This window comes from Martes martes (assembly GCF_963455335.1).
Source record: "Martes martes genome assembly, chromosome: 7".
In the NCBI taxonomy this organism is placed as follows: Eukaryota; Metazoa; Chordata; class Mammalia; order Carnivora; family Mustelidae; genus Martes; species Martes martes.
This window is the reverse complement of record NC_137894.1, coordinates 86,826,768-86,852,878: the sequence shown is the minus strand read 5'-3', so window position 1 is coordinate 86,852,878 and position 26,111 is coordinate 86,826,768. Positions and strand designations below refer to the sequence as shown.

Here is a 26,111-nt window from a genome sequence, read left to right as displayed (position 1 = left end):
TCTCTCTTTAATAAACAAACACAATCTTAAAAACAAGAAGAGTCAAACAAGATTTTAATAACCAAAACACATTTTCAATAAGAGTTTATGTGTATATATGTAAAGAAACAATGAAAAAGCACCAATGATCTCTAAAATTTTATCATACAGTTTCTGTACAGGATGCTCCATCAATAAATGGCACTCAATTTGTTTTAAAAACACATAATTATAGAAAACTGTTTGAACTGTTCTGTCACAAACTGGCTGGTTGGGATTTTCCAAAGAATACTTCAGATACTCAAATCAAAATAATTTATCTTCTGAATGTCAACTTGAGATGCACAGGTTAAGAGGAAGACCCTTCAAATAATGTTGAAGATGGGATTCAATTCTCACTTGAGTTGTCACATCCTCAGACTCAGGCTGCCTTAATCACAAGTATCTTCTATCCCTGAGAGACCAGCTACATCAAGATGGTTCATCAGCTAAATCACGTTGGTCAAAATACCTAGTAAAAAAAAAGAATTTCATGTATATTAAAAATATTAATAGCACTATTTATAATAGCAAAACACCACAAATAACCCAAACATCCATCAATAAAATAAAGGCACTCATTGACTAACCTATGGTACATCTGCATAGTAGAAGACTGAGGCTTTTTATAAAAGCCTCTTTTTTTGTAAAAAGAAATGAGGGGCACTTGGGTGGCTCAGTGGGTTGTTTCTGCCTTCAGCTTGGGTCACGATCTCAGGGTTCTGGGATCGAGCCCTCCATCAGGCTCCCTACTCAGCAGGGAGCCTGCTCCACACTCTCCACCACCTCCTCCCACTGCCACTGCCTACTTGTGATCTCTGCCAAATAAATGAATAAAATCTAAAAAAAAAAAATGAGGAAAATACACTGCTACATAGTGTGACTTCTAGGACTTATTAAGTGAAAAAAACAAGGTATAGAATAGTATATTTACTATGCTACCTTTTGTAAGGATGTGTAGGAATGCAGATATATTTATATATACTTTTAGAAAGAAACAGTAAATGGAAGGATAAACCAAAAATTAATAAAATGGAGAACTACAGAAGGGAGAAAGGCTAGAGAGGAAAAAGGTGGGTTCTAAAATATTTCAAATGCATCCTGAATTAAAGTTTTAACTTTGGAACAATGTAAATATTCTATGTAATTATAAAACAAGATTAAATTAAAAAAAAAAAAGAAAATCCCTAAACCCAACCAAATGAATCTTTATCAGGTTGCTGGCATAACCACACAGAGGAGAATAATTTCAAGTGATCTTAAATGTGATGTTCTGGTATATGTCCCTAGTGAGATATGCCAGAGACAAAAGAATTCTTAAATTGATTTTAGTAGTTGTACTATCAGTAACACTGTTAGTATATTTATTCTGAAACTATTATGTGCATATTGTAGGATAAAGCCAATAACTGTTAATGTTAGAAACCAGAATTTTCAGCAGAGGAAAAAGAACCATAGCTTAAAGAAAAATCATGTCATCTTAAATCAGAACTGAAAATGCAGTTTGAAGTCATGATTTCATTTTTCCTCTTTGTAAGAAACATACACTTCCTACCTCTGGTCATCCAAAAGGCCTAAAAGCAATGACCAACCTAATAACAGCTAACTTCCCTAATGTCCAAATTGTGGACTCTAAATACCATTTTCTACTTTTTTTGGTAAAGATTTTATCTATTTATTTGACAGAGATCACAAGTAGACAGAGAGGCAGGCAGAGAGAGAGTGGGAAGTAGGCTCCCCACTGAGCAGAGAGCCCAATGCAGGGCTCGATCCCAGGACCCTGAGACCATGACCTGAGCTGAAGGCAGAGGCTTAACCCTTTGAGCCACTCAGGCGCCCCCCATTTTCTTCTTTAAAAGAAGAACCAGCACTCCTGGGAAAAAACACTGATTCCAGATCTGGGGCCAGAAATGTCTAAGATACACTTGAACCATCTTGACATACCTGAAAGTAAGAAAGCTATAAAAGACCACCAGGGTTATATAGAACAAAAAGCGCAGGAACTGATCTGATGGGTTCCACGGAACAATTTGAGCATCAACAAAAATAATGACTGCAATATCCCTTTACCTGAATGCAGTGATCAACTTCATACTAAAAGTGGGACAACCAGACCTTATGTGCCTCCTGATGTGCACAACACCATCCACGGAGTCTTGCCAAACAAACAAAACCCTATATATAATAATCAAGCCTTTATTTCTTTTATTTTGAAGATTTTAAAAATTTATTTGACAGAGACACAGCAAGAGAGGGAACACAACCAGTGGGAGAGGGAGACGCAGGCTTCCCACTTGGATCCCGATTGGGGTTTTTTTGGTTTTTTTTTAGCACCTACTTATTTTCCATCAACCTTATTTCCATTTTGTTTGCCTTGGTGGAAGAGCAGCTTAAGACTGCTCCGTGGTTGTTCCTATGCATTCAGTGACCTGAGTAGTGGGAGCTGCAGGCTAGTCTTCAGTGGCAGGCTGAGCATTCCAGTTTTCATTTAGTAGGAAACTGACTGTGACCAGTCTGTGACTTCAGGATGAACTGCAGTGAACTCGGGAGCTGGAGCAGTCCATTCACCCTGAAAGTCTTCCTTGGTCACAGCCTTTTCAAGAGTGGCCTGCTCTTCCTTTTCAATCTCTTCAGGATCTCTGTTGTAGTAGAGATAAGACATGACCTCACATGGGTGCTCATGGGAAACGGTGCCAAGCACGAATACAACCTCCCAGGCCAGGCTCCGCCACATTAGACTCACTGAGTGAGCTCCCTTATTGCTCTAAGGGATGGCAATGTGCATAGAGTGCAGAGGAGAGTCTGTGTTACGCAGAGTGACTGTAGGTAGGTTAACGTAAGACACCTCTGTGTGGGGCTGTGGTCAGTCCTAGCATCAGTAACCACCAAGAAGTCTTGGCTCTAGGAAGGCTGCCTGGATTTGGTTAGTGAAGGTTCCAGGGATAAAGCTGCCAGCAGGAGGGAGTGGCTCCAGTAGCAGCCACAAACTTCAGCACAGCTTGCTGGCTAGTATTTCTGGATGACAGGACACTGACATCAACTGGGTTTTCAATGGCAACAATGGCATGAGCTGCCTGCAGAAGCATCTCCCAGGTTCTCCCCAGATGGTTTTGTTTTTTTTTAAAGTGGGCTCTGTGCCCAGCATGGAGCCCAACATGGAGCTTGAACTCACGACGCTGAGATCAAGACCTAAGCTGAGATCAAGACCTAAGCTGACATCAAGAGTTGGATGCTTAAACAACTGAGCCATCCAGGCGCCTCTCTCTTCAGATTTATGATGTAGATACTATCACTTTCCTTTTGTAGATGTACTGTTCCATTTGGAAGTCAAGGTTGGTGCTACCTAAGTGGGTTCCTGCTGCAAGGAATTTTAGGACATCCTCCCCCTTCATTTCCAGGATATCAAGGGCTCTGGACATCGTGAAAGTTTCTCTTTAAGTTACCATGGGAATGAAGAACAACAGCATGTGGTTCGACCTCTCGCTGGCTAGTGTGGAAAGGGAAAGGGTTGGATCCTGATATGAATAATTCAAATGTGAAAAGACATTTTGGGAACAATTAAGGAATATGAAACGTGAACTAGGTATCAGATAATATTGTGGAGTTATTAAATTTATTAGATATGATACCAGTATTAGAGTCATGTTTTTAAAAGGTCCTAATCACTTAGATACTCTAAAACAGGAGAAATGACATGTCTGAGATTTGTTTAAAATACATTAACAGGGGCGCCTGGGTGGCTCAGTGGGTTAAAGCCTCTGCCTTTGGCTCAGGTCATGATCCCAGGGTCCTGGGATCGAGCCCCACATCAGGCTCTCTGTTCAGCAGGGAGCCTGCTTCCCCCCTCCCCTTTCTCTGCCTGCCTCTCTGCCTACTTGTGATCTCTGTCTGTCAAATAAATAAATAAATAAATAAATATTTTAAAAAATAAATAAATAAAATAAAATACATTAACAAAAAAGATGAGACAAATGAAACACTCTGGTGAAGTTAATAAATGTTGAACTTGGGTGACAGATTGCTGGAGGGGGGGCATGTATTATTCTACTACATTCATATGTACTTGAAAATCTCCATAATAAGAACCTTAGGGGCGCCTGGGTGGCTCAGTGGGTTAAGCCTCTGCCTTCAGCTCAGGTCATGATCTCAGGGTCCTGGGATCAAGCCCCATACCGGGCTCTCTGCTTGGCTGGGAGCCTGCTTCTCCCTCTCTCTCTACCTGCCTCTCTGTCTACTTGTGATCTCTCTCTCTGTCAAATAAATAAATAAAATCTTTATAAAAAAAAAGAAGCTTAAAACATTTTTCATTGATAAAATAATTAAGGTGGGTAATAGGGCTATTAAATCCCATCCGAATGGGATTCCACTCATTTGAGTAGGTATTTCTATCAGTTAGAAGTTTTTGCTTTAAAGCTGTAAGACAAACAAGACCAACAACAACAATAAAACAAACCCACAAAAGACAACAATATTTGATACTTATATTGAGATGGCTTCTGCCAAGAGTCAAGGTCTATGTTATCTTTTTTCAAACTTTCTAGAATCTTCTTTAAGTCTTATTTTAGAGAGCCTGCTGTGTGGGGCAGGGGGAGAAGGCATCTTAAGCAGGCTCCATGCCAACACGGGGCTCCATGTGAGTTCATGACCTGAGCCAAAATCAAGAGTCAACACCTAACTGACTAAGCCACCCAGGCACCCCTCTTCTGCAGGTTTTCTTTTCCTTTTTTTTTTTTCAAAGATAGATTTATTTACTTACTTATTTATTTGACAGAGATCACAAGTAGGCAGAGAGGCAGGCAGAGAGAGATGGGGAAGCAGGCTCCCCGCTGTGCAGAAAGCCCAATGCGGGGCTCGATCCCAGACCCCGAGATCGTGGCCTGAGCCGAAAGCAGAGGCTTAACCCACTGAGCCACCCAGGTGCCCCTGCAGGTTTTCTTAAGTGAAGCCTACATAGTCTAAGAAAATTTTCTGGCCTAGAACTTATTTTCCATTTTTATTTTATTTTATTTTTTAATTTTTTTTAAGATTTTATTTATTTGACAGACAGAAATCACAAGTAGGCAGAGAGGCCGGCAGAGAGAGAGGGGGAGGCAGGCTCCCTGCCCAGCAGAGAGCCCGATGCAGGGCTCGATCCCAGAACCCTGAGATCATGACCTGAGCCAAAGGCAGAGGCTTTAACCCACTGAGCCACCCAGGCGCCCCATATTTTCCATTTTTAAATAATGTTCTGAGGGAAAAAAAAATAACCATGACCAATTACTTGATATTGCTTTTCTCATAATTGCACATTATAAAATGCCAGTGGATTAGTAGTCAGATGTTATATTTGTCTCTGATTCCATTCAGTACTAGTTTACTGAACCCTAATTAATGTTTCTGAACCTGTGTCTTCACCTGTGAAAGTAAAAGAAAAAACTCTTGAGTTGCAAGGATTAAAGACCCAGTATACATAGCGCCTAGGGCTCTCATTTAATCCTTATTACCAAGAGATAGGTATTTTGATATGGGCATAGTCCAGAGCTTAGCTCTGGAGCAAAGCTGCCTGGCTTTTGGATCCTAGCCCTACAATTTACTAGCTTTGTGATGGTAGGAAAATTTTTCTGCCATGGTTTCCTCATCTGTAATTGATAATAGCACCTACCTTCTAAGGATTAAATGAGTTTCTATTATGAAGCACTAAGAAAAATGCATGGCACAAAGTGCCTAGCTAAGTATTAACTATCACCAGCAGCATAATTATTATAGATTGAGAAACTAAATGTTGAATACATGTGTATTCTGAAAAAGTGTCTTGTTTGAGGAAGGATAATGGACATAGATTATTTCCCTTGTCAATATTTAAACATAATATAAAGCTTTAGAGAGGTATTGGCATTAGATTAAAAACACTGACCAGGAGCGCCTGGGTGGCTCAGTGGGTTAAGCCTCTGCCTTCAGCTCAGGTCATGATCCCAGGGTCCTGGGATTGAGCCCCGCATCAGGCTCTCTGCTCAGCAGGGAGCCTGCTTCTCCTTTTCCCTCTGCCTGCCTCTCTGCCTACTTGTGATCTCTGTCTGTCAAATAAATAAATGAAATCTTTAAAAAAAATAAATAAAATAAAAACACTGACCAATGTATAAAAATATCAAATCCAGAAAGAGACCTGAAATAAATACGTGTAAGTATAATATATACATACACTCATACACACGAATTCAGAATATGAGAATGTTTTTAGATAAATTCCAGGTGGAATTTCAATGTTAAGAAATGAAATCAAACACATACTAAATAAAAATATGTCCAAACTGAAAATGAATAAAGAACACAGGCACTTAAAAAAAATTACAATAAAATGATGTATTTTTTACCCTCACTGGTAATTAAGCAAATGCAAATAAAAATAATTTGTATCTTTTTGTTATTAGAATGGAAATATTTGTATCAACTGAAAATGCCCAGTGTTGAATAGAAGATAGGCAGTCTCACTGATACTTTCATGGGAACACAGAAAGATATGAGTTTCTGGAAGACCAACTATTAATAAATATCTCAGTTTTAAAATACATGCAAGCCCTTCAACTTATTTCTAGGAGAGCCCTTAGGAAATAACAGAGCTATAACGTATAAGGATCTACACCTGCAGCATTATTTATAGAGAAAACTTGAAATATAGGGAATTGAAATACATATGATATTGTTTTCTTTTATTTTTTTAAGATTTTATTTATTTACTTGACAGAGATCACAAGTAGGCAGAGAGGCAGGCAGAGAGAGAGGGGGAAGCAGGCTCCCTGCTGAGCAGAGAGCCCGATGCGGGGCTCGATCCCAGGACCCCGAGATCATGACCTGAGCCGAAAGCAGAGGCTTAACCCACTGAGCCACCCAGGTACCCCGATATTGTTTCCTTATACCTCAATTTCCTCTGCTTGAAAATGAAAATTTTCCATTAGTAACACTATTATAGAGCAAGGAATCAAGGATTACTTACCTGCTAACCAGACAGATTAATAAATTCAAAGCAGGAACCCGCTCATCATCTTTATTGTCCTAAAAAAAAAATCATTTTTTAAACAAATTTCAAGATGCAAAACATGAAACTTTTGTTAGATAATAGTAATAATCATATGGAAGTAGAAAACCTCAAAGAAAAAGGAGAAAACTAGAGAGCTAACAACCTTGAGAAACACCTGACATGATCTTTAAAGATTTTATTTGTCACAGAGAGTGTATAAGCAGGGGGAGCGGCAGGCAGAGGGAGATGCAGATACCTCGCTAAGCAGGGAGACCAATGTGGGACTTGATCCGAGGACTCTGGGATCATGACCTGAGCTGAAGGCAGACGCTTAATGACTGAGCCACCCAGGCGGCCCCTGACATGAACTTTTTTTTTTTTTTTTTGACAGAGAGAGAGAGATCACAAGTAGGCAGGGAGGCAGGCAGAGAGAGGAGGAAGCAGGCTCTCCGCGGAGCAGAGAGCCCGATGCGGGGCTCGATCCCAGGACCCTGGGATCATGACCTGAGCCGAAGGCAGAGGCTTTAACCCACTGAGCCACCCAGGCGCCCCCTGACATGAACTTTTAAGAAAGATCCTCAATAGGGAAAAGAAACAAAGAGTTGGAGATTCAAAGGAGAATAACCTGGAAGAAAGATTTTTCCCAGTTCCAAGTAGGGGAGCAAACCCCCCCACAATGTCCTAACTACACAGTAGGGAAAACAAACTATATAAAAATATTTTAAAGAACTTAAAATTGAGGACTGAAATTGTGGCTCGCCTAAGACATACCAGAAAATAGTCCAGCAGATCAGGGTTCTCAATTATATGGAGGTAGCTGCTGATCTATATATTTTACAAAGTGGTATTATAGAGTGTGAAGTTTAATTTTATACATTTCATGATAAAGTTACAATAACCTATCGAGAAATTTTGTAACAGACATGTCACATGTTAATTCAAACTTGGGACACACTTCCATGTTAGTGTACTCACATCTATGTGTCAAGCACTATATGAAACAAAGCTGAATAAAACATATTACCTGCTAATAGTAGAGAAGATGAAATATCCATATTAATTTTAATGAAAGAAAAATGTATAAAGTACCCATAAAAAATAAGAAGTATACTGGAAAAACAGAGGATGAAGAAATTCTTTTTAGTTGTTAGGATCAGGGAGAGTATCATAGAAAGTGGTAGAATATAAGCCAGATTACGCAAAGTAAATGGTATTCAGATGCAGACTGGAAGAGTGAAAAGGCACTTCTGTAGAGAAATAAAGTCTAGGAACAAAACATGTGAGATATTTACTGAGTTGCAAGTATATTCTGCTTGGAGTACAAGCCACAGAAGCTAGTTTGGGCCATATCATGGTTTAACAAAAATATTTTTGAGTAGTCAAGAGAGAACGAGTATACATTTTGTGGAAGGGAAAGGAAGGATAAAAGAAAAAAATCACAGGTGGGCTTAATCTGGCATAAAGTTTATTTATATTATAATGCTGCAGGCATGAGTTAGTGAGGCCTCTGATTAGAGAAATTCAAAACAATCATTGTGCCAGAGACTGTTAGCTGATCACTCTAGCTTCTTGTTTTCCCTTGCTATTTAGCAAAGGAAGTTCATTTTTACCTAGGCACCCTGTCCCCCAGTTAAAAGTAAACACTACCGATAGTTCCTTATGGTCATGTGACTAAATTCTGGCTAAATGAGCTAAATATATAGCCAGATGTGCTTGTGAAACTTCTAGGAAGCTTTGTTAGAGGATAACCTTCTCTTCTTTCTAGTTCCTATAACCAAATATAATGGCTGAACTCCAGCAGCTACCTTGGACCATGAGGTGAGCTTGGTAACCGAAGTCACATGAGGCAGAACTCAAAGGCCTGGGCTACTGCCATCTTAGATTTGCTCTGTCCACCTGAAGACTTCCTTTATCTAAGAAAAACATGTCCATTTTATTTAAGCTACTGTTATTTTGGGCTTTTTAAAATTATGTGGCCAAATCTAATCTTGACTAATAAAATATTCCACATTTTCCTATTTCAATGTAATCCTTTTTCATCACCACATAAATCAATGAGCACTTTCAATTTGAAATAGTAAGCTGTAACTTACCACTAAAAGCCTTACTTCAGAGCACCTTCTTGCAAGCTGCCGAATCAGTGAATGAGCCTCAGGTAATAAAGGTTTTTCAAGACAAGCCAATAATGCATAAAGCCACCTTCCCTAAATAGGATTTTAGAAAATGTAGTAAGTAGCAAATACTGTACCCTAAGTTTAAGTTATTTTTTAAAATGTCCGAAGTTGTGTCTGGTTATTTGCTATGAATAAATTAATGTAACATTAACTGTATTATGTTTGGATATAGACAATAAGGGATCATCTAGACCGCCAGCTGATATCTTTGTATCTTCTTACCACAGACACAGGACATTGGACACTTCAAATACCCTTAGTTCCAAAGAGTTCATTTTAGAGATTCTTACTATAATTGAAGTCCTGATTTCTAGGCAGAAAACTACATTAATATGTGCATAATCCTTGCAAAAATTAAGACACATATTTTTCCTTTGCCCTTTATAGACAGATATACAAATAAATAATTATAAATTTGTAACTTTGCCCCATGTCTATAAAAAGGAACTATACTCTAGATGAAATAATGTTTTGAGGGGCACCTGGCTGGCTCAGTTGGTGGAGCATGCAACTCTTGATCTTGGGACTGTGAGTTCAAGCCCATTTTAAGTAATAGGAACAGAGATTACTTAAAAAAATAAATCTTAAAAAAATTATAAAAAATGTTTTGATACTTCTATTAAGTACCATGGCAAACAATATATCCCTACTTTTTAAATTTATTTACTTATGTTTAAAGTAGGCTCCATGCTTAGCACGGAACCCAATGAAGGGCTTGAACTCTCGACCCTGAAATTAAGACCTGAGCTGAGATCAAGAGTCGGACATTTAACCCACTGAGCCCCCCAGGCACTCCATCTCCATCCTCTTTTGAAATGCTTTTTTTTTTTTTTCAATTACAAAAGGAAAAAATACTCAATGCAGAAAAACTGAAGAATACAAAGAGCACAAAGTAAAAAACACAACCGCAACTCCATCCAGATAAAATTTCTGCTAATTTAAAAAAGTGCTAATTTTTATCTTTAGCATATTTATATGTACAACTTATAAAAAAATAAAGTTCCATTATTGCAGTAACACTAATAATGTATAATAATGTGGTAGTAACCTTGTGTAGCCATCTTCTTTACTTGCAATACATAATAAGTATCTCCCATGTTGTTAAATGGGATTAATGAGGGAATGTTATTAATCTCAACATAACACATATAAATACACCTTAACCCAACACTTTCCTGTCACTGCTGGTTTATTCTTTCTTTCCCCAAACTCTGTGAGAGTATGATAAATATTATACTCCTAGGACCAAGTCTAGAGTTGGAACACAATAGGAGCTTAAATTAAAATCTTTATGGAAAGAATGTTCCATTTTGAATACGCCATAATTAACCAATTTCCTATTGTTGAGCACTCAGGTTTAATTTGTTGCTGTTATATAAAAAATAGTGTGATAAATATCCTTGAACATACATTTTAGAGCATCTCTGACTTTTTGAGCTAAATTCCTAGAAATAAAATGGTAGTATCAAAGGGTATGTATGTTCATAAATGTTTCTGAGATATAATCAGGAAATTGTACCCCAGAAAAATTAGATCAAATTATATTTCCACCAGCAGTGTGTATGACTGAATTTATTCTGAGGAACAGATCACTCTGGAGAAACCTAAAGAATATTAAACAATGTTTATATAGCAATTCATGCAACAAACTAAATTAGCTCCTTAAGCTACCCCAAATCAGTAAGACATTTTCTTAAACAAAAGATTCACATCCAAGTTTCTTTTATAAATAGTAAGTGGAATTCTCTTCTACATCAAAAAAACTAGTATACATTCAAACTTGGCTCAAATTCTCAGGGCTATATTTACCATATATAACTGGCATTCAGGTATTCAAATGGCTCTTAAACCTCTACTGATTGTCTAAGATGTATTTATATTTAGAGGTGCCTTTTCTCAAAGTCACTGAACACACTGTGGCAATACTAAAATGTAAAAACAAAACCCAAAACAAAATAGCTGAACATATTCTTTAATAACTTCACATTTGGATGAAAAATAAGGCTGTATTTATTTCTCAAGAAGAAATTAAAATAATTAAGACACTTAAAAAAAAGATCCATTTTCCTTCTGCTGGTTTATGATAAGCAAACTTTGTAATACAGGTTTTTATACACTGATATTCTCAATAGGAAAGTTCTGGTAAAATGGTTAATTGGATAGAAGAATTGAACACCATTGATTTAAGAGACAGACTGACTCAAGGTTAGAAGCAAAGGATTCATTAGGTGAAGATTTAGTAAACCAGCTGTCAGTTCCTCTGACAAATAGAGCTACTTTTGGTAATATGCTCTCACTAATAAAAAGGAAAAGCCAAACTTATCACCTTATTACCTTGGGTAATCTTCAGAAGTTAAAAAAAAGATTCCAAAAAAATCTTACAACAAAGTTAAAAATAAAGATTTAAGGAAGAGAAGGAAAACAGGTCAGGTAATACTGCTAAAAGGTTACTATCAGAAAGAATGGATGTAGAATTTAGAGTTCAACATCCAGATTCCAATGAACAAGTAATATGAATATATACAAAGTTATCTATTGAAGGTATGCCCAATATACCTATGATGGGGAAAAATATTCACTTTCACTGACATTCAAGGAAATACAAATTACATCTACTTTAAAGTACTACTGTAAATTCACTAAATTTGAAAACAAGCAAATTATAAAATGATTATAATCATTAGATTGAACATAAGGAATTACTGATAATCAAATGTTTTTAACCTGTAAAAATGGCAAATGTACATGGTTCAACTTAAAGTGGAGTTGAAGAGAAAAAGAAGAAATCCTTGCTGATGGCACTATTAACTGGTTCATTCCTTTTGGAAAGCAATGTAGCAAAATCTAACAAAAGGTTATAAAACCCTGATCCAATAATTCTACTCTAGCAATATCCTGAGAAAATGATAATTAAATCAAATTAGTATAAATGTTTGTAATTTAGTCATGACTATAAAATGTAAGAAAGAACCCAGATGGTCAATAATGAGAGAACCAAGTAAACCATGAGACATTAAGACAATGGAAATTATGTGAATTACATTATCATATAGAAATATATATATTAAATTGGGGCTAAAAAACCCAGAATAACATATTACCGTATGTAAAAGATATGTGTGGCCATTGAATCAGAAACAGTGATTTTATCTCTATTTATTTTTATTTATTTTTTAAGTAGGCTCCATGCTGGGTGTGGTGCTTGAAATCACAACCTTGAGATCAAGACCTGGGCTGAGGCTCAAGAGTTGGATGCTTAACCATGGTCTTAAAATCCAATTCACAAAAGAATATCAAATACCAACAAAATAGCGAGCACTGTGTACCAGGCATTACACTTGTATATAGTTAACTCCTTGAATCCTCCAATAACCTATGAGCTGTTATTTGCATTTTACAGATAGGGAGACTGGAGCATATAAGGATTCAGTACCTGCTCAAGGTGACACATACCCTAACTGGTAGAACTGAGATTCACACCCCAGCAATCTGCTATACTCTTAATTATGCTTCACTGCCCCTCTGCTTTATAGTTTTATATTCACAGCTCATTTTCATCTTCAGTTTGGGTCAAATAAGTCAGTTTGCTAGGCATTATATAAATGAATTACCTGCTTAATACCCTAGTAAGAAATTTTATTATTGTTTGAAGTTAGATCTAATTTTTAGAAACATATATTTTTTATAGCTAAGGATATTTGCAAAAGAGTGTACCTGAGGCTCCAAAGCTCCTGTCGAAGAATAAGATATAATCTTTGCCCTGCAGAAATTTACAGACTGCTGGGAAAAACAGATAAACCAATATTGCAATATAATGTATTAATTTGTAAGCCTGCCGTTCATCTTGGTAGCTTAGGTAAGTCTCTTAAGTATCATATTCTTCATCACCAGATTTTCATTTTTGTATTTTATTCTTTTAAATCTCTACTATATAACATGTGCACTTAAGGGGGAAAAATTAATGTTTAAAGTCACTGTTTCTGGGGCACCTGGGTGGCTCAGTAGAGGTTGAGCATCTCACTCTTGATTTTGGCTCAGGCCTTGACTGATCTCAGGGTCATGAGTTCAGGCCCCACGCTGGGCTCCACATTGGGCATGGAGCCTACTTAAAAAACAAACAAACAAAAACAACACATATACACAAAACACACACAAAAAAGAAAATGCATTTCAAATTTATTTAAGCCAGCACTACTCATAATGCGACGTCCAAACTGGATGTCAGTCGGTGATCTATTTGTTATTGGACTGCAGTGAGGTAAGTTGCTTCTCCCAAGATATAAATAAACTCTTTAGTTGACTTTTTCCAAGGCAAATCTTTCTCAATAAAGCATAATATTGATTTGCATTCTACTCTAAGTTCCTTATTTCACTGCAAGCATTGTTTGCATTGTACACATAATTATATGTACAAGTATAATACACACATATCCATAAATATCTTAGAATCGTATCTCATATATAAAATAATTATACACAATTTTGTCTGCATTATAAAAATAAAAAGATGCAATACTACCAATTCTGGAGTGAAGTCTCTTTCTCCAAACCAATTACTCAGATATTCCAATACGCTAGTTACTGTTGCCTAAAAAAAGGGGAATGGGGAGGTAGAAGAAATGTATTAGTAATAAAACAAAGACAAGTTCAACATGGGTTTCATTAAGTTTAGTTAGAAAGTAACTCTGATATTAAAAATAGTCCCATTCTTTAGACTTCCAGAGAAACTGACTGTATTTAGTAATTTGGTTAGGTGGCTCACTCAGAGAGAAGCAGCTTTTTAGACAAATATTTTTAAATACTTTCAAGTATCAATACCTTGGTTTAAACCCGAGTATTTAGTCTGTAACCACTAATTTAGTTTAAAATACTTGAAAAATTCCCCTGGCTCTTAAAAAAATCTTTGCATAAATACCTTCAAGTTATTTTCATTAAGTCAAAGTAAAAATATAAGGAGAAAGTTAGCTAGAGAAAGATCTATTTTAAAGCTATATAGATAGAATTTATCAAACTGTTGAAAATATTCTCTTGCTTCTTCAAGCATAATTGGACACTTAACAAAAAGCACTCATTGAATTTAGTATGATTACAGTATTTTAATGCAAATGATCAAGTGAGACTATTAGCCAGTATAGGATTTACAACAGAGCATGACACTTAAAAAAATTTATCTTTCAAGGGCACCCAAAGCTATGTGAAGGCAAAACAATCAAATTTCTCATCTGCTATTTAAATGGATAATAGAGTTCTTCATCCTAAAAGAGTGAAGAAGCTTTTGATCCAAGAAATTATGTATTTCATTCTTAATGGGATATATAGGCCATCTGGAACTAGAAATAACAATCTAACCTTAGTTTTACTTCAAACCCCAAAATCTAAGACTTAAAACTGAAATATATACAATTGAAGAGTTGAGCAACATGATGTAGCATGAGCTCTGGAATTAGATCAAACTGGGGTTAAATCCCAGTGTGCCATTAGAACTTGCTGAAACCACCTACAAGTCACTTAACTTTCAATTTTGTTTCCTAATCTATAAAAATTGGTTATTAATAATAATTCTCAATATGGGTTATACTGAGAATTAAATAACAACTGTTAATGAGGTTAGGACAGGGCCTTAGATACTCTAAGCATTCAATGCATGTGTTTATATACTCTCATACACACTGAAAACAAAATACATACATCAGTATTATTGGATGGATTTTACCTGATTCATTCTGCTAACAATACTAAGCAAGGGAGGAAAACCAATCTGAAAGAAAAATGAGACTGAAATTTACTAAATGGTATTATAAAGGGTGCTTCATTATTTTCAAACTCATGAGTTGTTTTTTTTTTAAGATTTTATTTATTTATTTGACAGACAGAGATCACAAGTTAGGCAGAGAGGCAGGCAAGAGAGAGAGGAAGCAGGCTCCCAGCTTAGCAGAGAGCCCGATGTGGGGCTTGATCCCAGCAGCCTGGGATCACGACCCGAGCTGAAGGCAGAGGTTTTAACCCACTGAGCCACCCAGGCACCTCCAAACTCGTGAGTTTCTTATCACAATTTTTAAAAACAAAGAATGACTAACAGGAAATTCCTTCATTACCCATTATAATAAAACATTCTATCAACAATTATGTTGGTAATGCCTCAAAAAATATTTTGTAATTTGAATATATAAATTTGAAAATGACTTTAGTAATTAAAATATGAAATTTCCTAAACTAATACTATGATACTATTGATACTATATTAATATGCTGCACATACTTTTTCAAAATCTGCAGCTAAAGCTAACATTTTCAGGAATAAAGGGCACTCAGAATAATTTTTTTCAAAACTAAGCTGATTCATATAAAAAGTATTTTGAGGGGCGCCTGGGTGGCTCAGTGGGTTAAGCCTCTGCCTTCAGCCCAGGTCATGATCTCAGGGTCCTGGGATCGAGCCCCACATTGGGTTCCCTGCTCAGCGGGGAGCCTGCTTCCCCCCCCCCCCACCCTCTGCCTGCTCTGCGTACTTGTGATCTCTATCCCTCTGTCAAATAAATAAATAAAATCTCCAAAAAAAAAAGTATTTTGAGGGGCCCCTGGATGGCTCAGTTATTAAGCATCTGCCTTCGGCTCAGGTCATGATCCTCGGGTCCTGGGATCAAGCCCCACATTGGGCTTCCTGCTCGACAGGAAGCCTGCTTCTTCCTCTCCCACTCTCCCTGGTTCTGTTGCCTCTCTAGCTGTGTCTCTGTCAAATAAACAAATAAATAAAATCTTTAAAAAAAAAAGTATTTTGAAGTTTTAATGCTGGGAGCCTTCATTATGAAAATAGCATTGACTTTACAGAAAGTTAAGAGGATATGCATTAACTCTGCCTCCTTAAATGGTTCTTCCACATGGTGTATTTTACTTTCATATATTTTGTAATAACAAGCTAAGTAAGTTGTAATTTTTTGTCCAATTAGAATACATTTTGAAATATAACATCCATTAGGGTATTATCCAAAAAAACACAACAGATTGTTTAAGAAATAGGGCCAAATTAGTTCGCTCACAGATCTGAATCTATTTACAACTCACCACCATGTATAAAAGTACCTATTTTCCCAGCCCGTGGGTTTTTTTTTTTTTTTTTAAGATTTTATTTATTTATCTGATAGAGAGATAGACAGCACAAGTAGGCAGAGCAACAGGTAGAGGCAGAGGGAGAAGCAGGCTCCCTGCTGAGCAGGGAGCCCAATGTCGGGCTTGATCCCAGGACCCTGAGATCATGACCTGAGCCAAAGTCAGATGCTTAATGACTGAGCCACCCAGGTGCCCCTCACAGCCCTTGTTAACAGAGCTATCAAATTTCCTTTGCCAATGTTATCTGAAAAATAGCAGCTCAGTGGAGTTACAAGTTATATTTCTATTGTGAGTTAACATGGCATCTTCTCATATAAGAGCAATTTGTATTTTTCTTTCTGTGAGCTATTTATAGCCTTTGCATTTTTTGTGCTTTTCGTTTCTTTTTTTTTTTTTTTTAAGATTTTATTTTTTTATTTGATAGAGAGATAATGAGAGAGGGAACACAAGCAGGGGGAGTGGGAGAGGGAGAAGCAGGCTTCCCAACAGATCAGGGAGCCCGATGTGGGGCTCGATCCCAAGACCCTGGGATTATGACCTGAGCTGAAGGCAGAAGCTTAACGACTGAGCCACCCAGACGCCCCTGCCTTTTCTGTTTTAATTGGTTGCTGGTCTTTCAGTGATTTTTGAGGTTTTTTGGTTTGTTTTTTAAAGTAGGTTCCACACCCAGCATGGAGCCCAGTGTGGGGCTTTCACTCATAACCCTGAGATCAAGACCTGAGGTGAAATCAAGAGTTGAATGCTCAACCTACTGAGCCACCCAGGTGCCCCAATTTTTAGAGCTTTTACACTTTTGGGATCAGTTACTTTTTTTTTTCTTTTTGGGTCAATTACTTTTAAATGAGAAAAACACACACACTGTGGAGCCAAGCAGTTGGCACATGATTTATGATTAGAATAAAGCCATGGGAAATATAATTCATCTCCAGAATATGAAATTTACTAAGCATTTTTAAGCCCCTAATTGTGTCCTGTTTTCCGTTGTTTCCTGGACTATGCAAAACTCATAACCCATAAATAATCATTAAAAAAAAAACCCTGAATCCTATCTAACTCATGAAGTTATCACATAGCTAAAACTTGAGATACAAAGCCCACCTAAGAAAAGTCATAGTACAGGGGCACCTGGGTGGCTCAGTTGGTTAAACATCTGCATTTACCTCAGGTCATGATCCCAGAGTCCTGGGATGGAGCCTCATGTTGGGCTTCCTGCTCTGTGTGAGCCTGCTTCTCCCTCTCCTTGCCACTCCCCCTGCTTGTACTCTTTCTCTCTGTGTCAAATAAATAAATAAAATCTTAAAGAAAGAAAGAAAGGCCACAGTACATTGTTTCAGAAACTGGGTTGCACATTTTTAAGTAAGAGAGCCAATTAACTAGGTCATAAGTTGGCAAACATTTTCTGTAAAGAGCCAGACAGTATTTTAGGCTTTGCAGGCCATACACTCAGTAACTTAGTATTATTAAAAAAAAAACACTCTTGGCTCATATGCTATACAAAAACAGGCTGCAAACTAGATTTGGCCTAGGCTGTAGTTTCAGAATCTTTGTATCAAATCGTACACCAAAAGTAGAACCCTTTTGGTTTATCCACAGATCACCTACTTGCACATAATCAATTCCAGGACCTTCAGTGGTAGCTGGTCCAACAGCCCCTTCAGCACATAACCTTTCACCCAGACAAAATTTTTTCCAGCCTTCTTCATCTTCAGATTTTGGCTAAAAGAAAAAAAAAATTAACTTATTTCTATGTTGTTTTTAACTGAATAGTAAAAAAAAAAAAAAAAAAAAAAAAGTGAAGTCTTTTATATTCCTACCACTTCAACAGAAAGATATGGTGCCTATTATGGGCTGAATTTGTCCCCCCAAAATTTGTACGTTGAAGCCCTACCCTCCAGTATCTTAGAATGTGACTGTATTTGGACAAGGCCTTTATAATGGATTATGTTAAAATCAGGCTTTTAGGGTAGGCTTTCATCATCTGACCAATGTTCTTCTAAGAAGAGGAAATTTAGGGGTGCCTGAGTGGTACAGCTCAGTACACCTCAGTACACTTAGTACAGCTAAGTGTCCAACTCTTGGTTAATGTTCCGGTGGTGATCTCAGGCCCCTCGTTGGGCTCCATGCGCAGAGTGCAGAGTCTGCTTGAGACTCTTTCCCCTTCTCCCTTTGCCCCTCCCCACTGCCCCCCAACACATGTGCACACACTCTCTCTAAAATAAATAAATATTAAAAAAAAAGAAAAAAGGAAATGTAGACATAACAAGAGGCACTAGGGATGCCTGTGCGCATAGGAAAGACCATGTGAGGACATAGCCAGATGGACACCTGCAAGCCAAAGAGACTTCAGGAGGAACAAAACATGCTAATACCTTCATCTTAGACTTGTAGCCTAGAACTGTGAGAAAATAAATTACTGTTTGCTAAAATACCCAGTCTGTGGTGTTTCATTATGGCAGCCCTAGCAAATTAATACAGTGCCCAAGTGTTATACATCATGTGGGATGTGTTTAGTTTGGATCACACTTTAATGGATACTGACAAACAAGGGTTTGTTCAAGAGGATGATAAAGATGGTAACTAGTATGGGAAAAAATGCACTAAAAACACTTACAAGAATGAAGGATGTTTGTATCAGGGAAGGAGACAGAATTATATGCTTCACATACTTGAACGGACAGTCCAACCAAAGAAAGAATAGATTTATTCTACACTAACAAATGCAGGTCCAGGGGGGAGAAGTACTGACAAAAAATTTTATTTGCACATTACTTTGCACAGGTGTAGTCTTTCCCCCTGAGGATAAATAGCTTTCATTAGATTCTCAGGACAAACATGAGACCCCTGAAAGATTAAAACCTATTGTACTAGAACACTGTATCTGCCCTTTCCCTTTACTCCATTAGGTCAGAGACTATTTCTGTTTCAGGTTAACACTGAATACCCTGATTACTAAAAATAGATACTTAATAAATGATTGCATAATTCAGTAAATAAATGTTTGTATTTACCTTGTTGCTTTAAATAAACTATTAGAGTGCTCTACTTAAAAAATTCTTCATTTTATTATTTACATAACATTTATTTTTGCCATGATGAACATGGTATTACTATTTCACTGTTTTGATGGATCAAAATTTATTCAATCATGTTCAGTCATTTACATTTTTGACAAAATTATATTGTCATGTTACCGATGCAGCTTCTTTTTGAATTAGTCTACATGTACCCAAAAGTCCTTATACTGAGCAAGAAAAAAATATGTCTACTCACCTACCCCTTTTCCCTCCACTCTCTTTTCCCAGGAGGCCTCAAAGCACAGAGAAAAGCTTTACAGCCAAACTTTGGTGTGAATCTCAGCTATACCTTTTATGAGTTAAATAAATGATCTTAGGCAAGTGATGTTAGTTTGTTTCACACTTTTCCTAGAGCAGAGCTTTCAAGTGGCATGAAGAAGCAAGTAGAGTCCATACACTGAATTTCTCAGCTTTCAGCTCCAGTCTAGGGCTATGCAAGCAGCCTCCTCCATTTATCCGAAGGTGTTACCATGTAAAAGATATTAGGAAGCACTGCCTAGAAGAAGCTTCTAAGATCTGAAATCTATGAACTACCTGAAACTGGGAGCAAAACCTTGGTTGAACACAATTTTTTCTTCTGAATATAAATAGCTTTTGTATGATTCTCAGGAAGAATATCAGACTCCCTAAAAAAGTTAGAAGTCTTGTCCTGGAACAATGTATCCATCTCTTCTCCAACTCCCCTTTTTATTCAGTAGTCCAGATATAACATACCTCCTGAAGTTGAAAATTATATCTAAGCTGATAAAGCACAGAAAATATTACTTTCTAATATGCACAACAGGCTTTACTAAAATGTCACTGGTATTGGCACCATTACCTCACTTATTGGAAAATCCAATAAGCCTTTATTCGATCTTTTTGTAAATACGGAAAATGCATTTATTTTCTAAAAAATCAAGGTCTAGAAGAACCCTTAAAAATCTGTAGAGTTGGGACGCCTGGGTGGCTCAGTTGGTTGGACGACTGCCTTCGGCTCAGGTCATGATCCCGGAGTCCCGGGATCGAGTCCCGCATCAGGCTCCCAGCTCCACGGGGAGTCTGCTTCTCCCTCTGACCTTCTCTCTCATGCTCCCTCTCACTGCCTCTCTCTCAAATAAATAAATAAAAATCTTAAAAAAAAAAAATCTGTAGAGTTTTGGGGCACCTGGGTGGCTCAGTAGGCTGAGCCTCTGCCTTCGGCTCAGGTCATGATCTGGAGGTCCTGGGATCAAGCCCTGTATCGGGCTCTGTGCTCGGCAGGGAGCCTGCTTCCCCCACCCCACCTCTCTGCCTGCTTCTCTGCCTACTTGTGATCTCTGTCTGTCAAATAAATAAATAAAAAATCTTAAAAAAAAAATTGTAGAGGCTGAACCTATTCAAAGTCTCTCAAGATTCTATGGATTAAAACTGTTATAAAAATAACAACTTGCATTACTGATTATATATTACTTTTACGGCTACTAATACAACAGAATTATTTCTATTAATGGTCAATGAAAAAGAACAAAAGTAATATAAACTAAGTGAATCTTTAAAGTATGGCGTAAATATGGATTATTTCAAATAGGTATACACTGTACAACTTAAACAAAGAAACTTACGTACCATGGTCACATTACTGTCTAACTGTTGTGATTTCCAGTGACTTCTATGCCTGATCACACTCTAAAGAAAGAAAAGTTAGGCAAGTGATCTTCAGAGAATGGATACCTGAAAAAAAAACAATTGTGCAACACCCTAACAATCCTGAAACTTGGAAGACAGGTTTCAAACCGTATTATGTCTAATGATGATAATCTGGTAACTGATTCATAAATATTTTAACTTTATCCTTCAGAATAATGAATCTTGGGGTGCCCAGGTGGCTCAGTCTGTTAAGTGACTAACTCGTGGTTTTGACTCAGGTCATGATCTGCTGGGTCATGGGACTGAGGCCCTCCTCAGGCTCCACACCCATTGCCCATCTGGGAGTCTGCCTAAAGAGTTTCTCTGCCTGCTCCTTCCCCCACTCACATGCCTGCCTGCATGTGTGTGCACTCTCACTCAAATAAATAAATCTAAAAAAAAAAAAAAAAAAAAAAAAGAAGAAGAAGAAGAAGAAGAAGCAATCTTATTTTCCCAACTATAGTCTAAGAACAGAAATAAATCTTGAGGGAGGAAGGTAGAAGGGGTCTAATTTCTTTTTTTACTTAAAATTCAATTAGCCAATATATATTACATCATCAGTTTCTGATGTAGAGTTCAATAATTCATCAGCTGCTTATAACACCCAATGCTCATCATATCATGTGTCCTCCTTAAAGCCCATCATCCAATTCCCCATCCTCCACTCCCTCCCCTCCAGCAACCCTCAGTTTGTTTCCTATAGTTAAGAGTCTCTTATGGTTTGTCTCCCTCTCTGATGACTTCACATTCAGTTTTCCCTCCCTTCCCCCATGATCCTCTGTGCTGTGTATCATATTCCACATATGAGTGAAGCCATATAATGGTCTTTCTCTGGTGGAAGGGGTTTAATTTGATTAAATATTTAAAGTACACTTACTTGTCGAACAGATGAAAACTGTGCCACTTGTTGTTGTTGCCACTGAAGTGTGGGAGAATATCCTTCCGGAGCAGGCTGGCATCCTGAAAGCTGGAGATCAGTTCATAAACATTAGAATCAATGATAATGTTATAACTAGAATCTCATGCCTCTACAAAGTAAAAGCTGAATCAAAATGAAGAGTAATAAATGATTAAGGTTATATAAGAAAGATACTATACACTTGCAGATGCAAAAAAGTAGGCCCTTCTCTTTTTTACGTCCAAGTTTAAACATTAGAAAAAGATCCCTGTAGAGTCATTTCAGTAACAGCAATCTGGAATAGTTCACAGTAGGAATGTCTAACCTAAGAAATCTAAATTATATGGGCCCTGAAGATATAATTTAGTCCTACCTTTCTATTAAAAAAAAAAAACAGTTTGAAACAGAAGAGATATATCCCAAACTAAAGAATTTTGGTATAGGAAGAATGTACTCAAATAATCTAAGACACTTGACTTTACAAAGTCTACTTTAACTTTTGGGGCGCCTGGGTGGCTCAGTGGGTTAAAGCCTCTGCCTTCAGCTCAGGTCATGATCCCAGGGTCCTGGGATCGAGCCCCGCGTCGGGCTTACTGCTCAGCGGGGAGCCTGCTTCCCTCTCTCTCTCTCTCTGCCTGCCTCTCTGCCTACTTGTGATCTCTGTCTGTCAAATAAATAAATAAAATCTTTAAAAAAAAAAACAAAAACCAACGTCTACTTTAACTTTCTAACACAGCATAACAGTTCAAAACTGATGACAGATTGCCTTGAAATAAAAGTGTATATTTCAAAAGCTAGGTATATAAGACATTCTCATCCATCGACTAAAAATTTCTGAGAAGAAATTATATGAAACAGTATAGTATCTGAATTAAAATATCCCGATAATAAACACCAGACAAAGAAATTACTTAGAACATAAAAGGAAAAGAACCTATCAAAATTTAAAAGCTGCTGCTCTCCTTTGACCTTAGGTTAAATAGCATGACCTTAGTGAGACCTTCTGCAACAACTCTACCTTGTTACTTATTGGTCATTATACATGCTAATCTTCTTCATTATCAATAGTCACAATACATAATTACTTTGTTTGCTTGTTTACTGTCTTCCTAAGGAGAATGTAAACTCTACTAAGGTGGGGATTTTTCTCTCATTATCTGTTGTATTCCCAGTGCCTGGCACAACCTAGTTGCTTAATAAAAAATGCGCTGGTTAAATAAATGAACAAAAATGTTCCTGGTGTGCAAGTAACTAGAAAAAATTTAAGACACTTGAGTTTCCCTTCTTAAAAAACAAAACCCAGTCAAATTCAGAACATGCAAACTACACTAAATAACGTTAAACACCAGTCCAAAATTATGAAAGCAAGTGGAAAAAGGTTTCCTAAAAATAAATGATAATGTAAGTAACCTATTTAAAGAGTCCTTTAGGACTGCCCTAAAGTATGAGGAGTCTCCACGAATGCCAGCGTTACTGAAAACATCTCTGGAGGCAGTAAATGCCAACCGTCCTTTTGGGGAAAATGTACAAGCTAATGTCTAATGTTACAGGGAATGTTGAAATCTTACATATATCATAGAGATACTGTGATACCATAGGGAAAGCATTGATCTTTCCGTTTGGGCGGGGGAGGGGGAAAGGGAAGAATCCCCTGCTGGGTAATAAAACTCACAGAAACATTCACACTTTGCTTCCTTTTCAACTTCTTTGGATCAATCTGAGCTACCACAACATCTGGACATCGAGCTGCTTCGATCCTACAAATAAGTAATAAATGCAAGAAATGTGATTACGGCTGTGCTTTGTTCATGTGCAGTAAAAGGAGCGATCCATTTCTACGGTTCTTTACGAAATCAGAATAATAGTACAGAATTGCAATTGACGTACTAAACAGTATATTTCCGAAATTAACTGGATCGAAAGCAAGGAAATCTGAAAGTACACATCTTGACATAGGTAAACAGAATTACGTTCATAAAAACTCGCCCAGGTAAAGAAGTAATCAAGTGATCTTGATTCGACCCTACCTCGCGTTAGACTGGGAAGGGAAACAGAGGTGGGGGTGGGGAGAGAGCTGTGCCCAGGGGCAGAGCGGACGACCAGACCACCCTTCCATGACCAAGTCACTTACTGGACCCGCCTCAGGTATTCCTGAGGCGTCCTCGGGGGTACGGAGGGATCAAAACTTTCTGTCAAGTCGCAGGGCTCCACTGGCAACAGCCTGGGCATCAACTCTTCTACTGCAAACTCCGCCGGTACCCACGCCATGGTTTCTAATCCAACCAGTCCCACTCAGCGCATGCGCCAAATCTAGGTCACGGCGCAGGCGCAGAGGTAGGCACTTTCGGCGCGGAGTCAAAGGAGGAGGCAGGGCTTAGGGGGCGTAATTGCACTTGAGGGAGCCTGCTGGTTGTCCCTAAGGTTAAGGGTCCGGTGGTGTAAGAAGACAGTGAATTTAGTTCCTTGAAGAAGTGGTTCTGAAGTGTTTCTGTTTTCCCTCTGTTCTCTCGTCCAAGGCGAGGGTAAAGACTGAGGATTATTAACCTTTAGGCATCTGCAGGAGTGAGGAATCCTTGAATATTTTTTGAATTAATGAGCAGTGCCCTTGATAGACACATCACGTATATTTCCTCTTTTAATTTTTAAATCATCTTTTTGAAGTAAGTTGTATTGTGGTATTATCCCGGTTTTGTAGAGGAGGAAATAGATGGGTTTAAGTACTACAACTGTGACTTTTTCCCAAAGGGGAAGAGCCATTTCAACCCGGATTTATCTGATGCCAAATGAATGAGAAATTAATTTTCCAGAAGAATTTCATGTGCTTGGCTACTTGAAAGATCGCTTTATACTTGCCCGAAATAAGTATTAGTCCTTGAGTAGCCATTACTTTCTTCTTTTTCTTTGGAGAAACCTCTGTTCAAATATGAGCAGTGAAAGGATAAAGCTAACGCTAATTCCCAAAAGTTACCATGGTTAATCTTAGGGCCAGTCTTGTGAGGCAGGTAGTATTATCTCCGTTTTACAGGTGAATCAAGCCAGAAATGAATTAAGTAACTTGTGCTGAGTGACAAATGCCAAGAAACAATGAAAGTATTATATTTCATTCTTTCTAAACAAGCTCTAAGTGAATACAATTGGCTTTTATTTTCTAACATTATGTTTATTTTTAAGGCTTTTTTTTTTTTTTAAAGCACTGCCTTTAGCTTGCAAGCAATTGATTTCAAAACCAGAATGTAACTCTCTCATTTGAAAATAAAATGAGGACAAGTTCTTGGGTTAAGAGCTAAAGAAATTTGTGTTTATGAACAGTAACTAAACAATTGGCAGACTGATAAACATACTGCTTGGCAGCAAACTGGAAGGTTATTTGGTTAAAAATGTTACTGATTTTGTAATAACTTTGGTGACAAAAGGTAACTACACTTATTGAGATGCACATTTAAAAAAATTTTTTTACTGATTTTGGAAGAAGTAAAGTTAAAGAGAAATATGAAGATTCTTGTCCCCATTTTGATAATAATCAAGAAAAATTAGGAAATGTAATTGATTACTTCATTTTGGATTTTTTTTCTTTTCTTCTTTATTTTTTAAGATTTTATTTACTTATTTGACAGAGGGAGAGATAGTGGAAGAGGGAACACAAGCAGAGGAAGTGGGAGAGAAGCAGGTTTCCTGCCAAGCAAGGAGCCCTGGATCCTGGGTTTGATCCCAGGACCCCCGGATCATGACCCCAGCCGAAGGCAGATGTCTAACGACTGAGCCACCCAGGCACCCCTTCATTTCTGGATTTTCTTATTTTTGTGTGTGTGTGGGCTGGGGAACCTTACTTGTTAGCATTTTCCACCCACTTTTTGGATACAAGAACAAATAACTTCCTAGGAAACCAATGAACCACCAAAGGAACAATGTTTAACACTGGATTTCATGTATAGGTATGTGGCATAACTACACATAGATAAATGAAGAAAGGAGAAGAATAGCAGAGTGGAACACAGGTTGTCCTTGGCAATAATTATTTTCCAAAAGAAGGGATGAGTAATAAAGTACTCGAATGGGGGCGCCTTGGTGGCTCAGTGGGTTAAGGCCTCTGCCTTAGGCTCAGGTCGTGATCCCAGAGTCCTGGGATCGAGCCCCGAGTCGGGCTCTCTGTTCAGCGGGGAGTCGGCTTCCCTTCCTCTCTCTCTGCCGGCCTCTCTGCCTAC

General features: G+C 37.7%; 2 protein-coding genes across 7 annotated transcripts in view; one reads left to right on the top strand and one right to left on the bottom strand.

Annotated features, from left to right (window-relative positions):
* The window catches only part of TRAPPC6B (trafficking protein particle complex subunit 6B), a 28,955-nt gene extending 20,049 nt beyond the window's left edge, over positions 1-8,906 (top strand). Inside the window, exon 6 of the mRNA XM_080809092.1 lies at positions 8,778-8,906. Coding sequence (XP_080665218.1) covers positions 8,778-8,803 — 26 coding nt within the window. The 3' untranslated portion in view covers positions 8,804-8,906. The remainder of the gene's footprint in view (positions 1-8,777) is intronic.
* GEMIN2 (gem nuclear organelle associated protein 2) lies at positions 29-24,215 on the bottom strand. Of its 6 annotated transcripts, none has more exons than XM_080809086.1 (10): positions 24,041-24,215; positions 23,582-23,666; positions 21,889-21,978; positions 20,952-21,011; positions 17,893-18,006; positions 14,900-14,944; positions 13,706-13,774; positions 9,106-9,216; positions 6,989-7,047; positions 29-490 (listed from the first exon to the last, which is right to left on the bottom strand). In XM_080809086.1, exons 1-10 carry the CDS (start codon positions 24,175-24,177, stop codon positions 451-453), a joined length of 810 nt encoding a protein of 269 aa, XP_080665212.1. In that variant the 5' UTR covers positions 24,178-24,215; the 3' UTR covers positions 29-450. The 6 variants fall into 6 exon arrangements, with proteins under 6 accessions (XP_080665212.1, XP_080665214.1, XP_080665215.1 ...); XM_080809087.1 differs by having other exon boundaries at positions 38-490; positions 9,121-9,216; positions 24,041-24,212; XM_080809084.1 differs by lacking the exon at positions 29-490 and adding an exon at positions 2,200-2,657 and having other exon boundaries at positions 24,041-24,212.
* Positions 24,216-26,111: the final 1,896 nt, after the last annotated feature.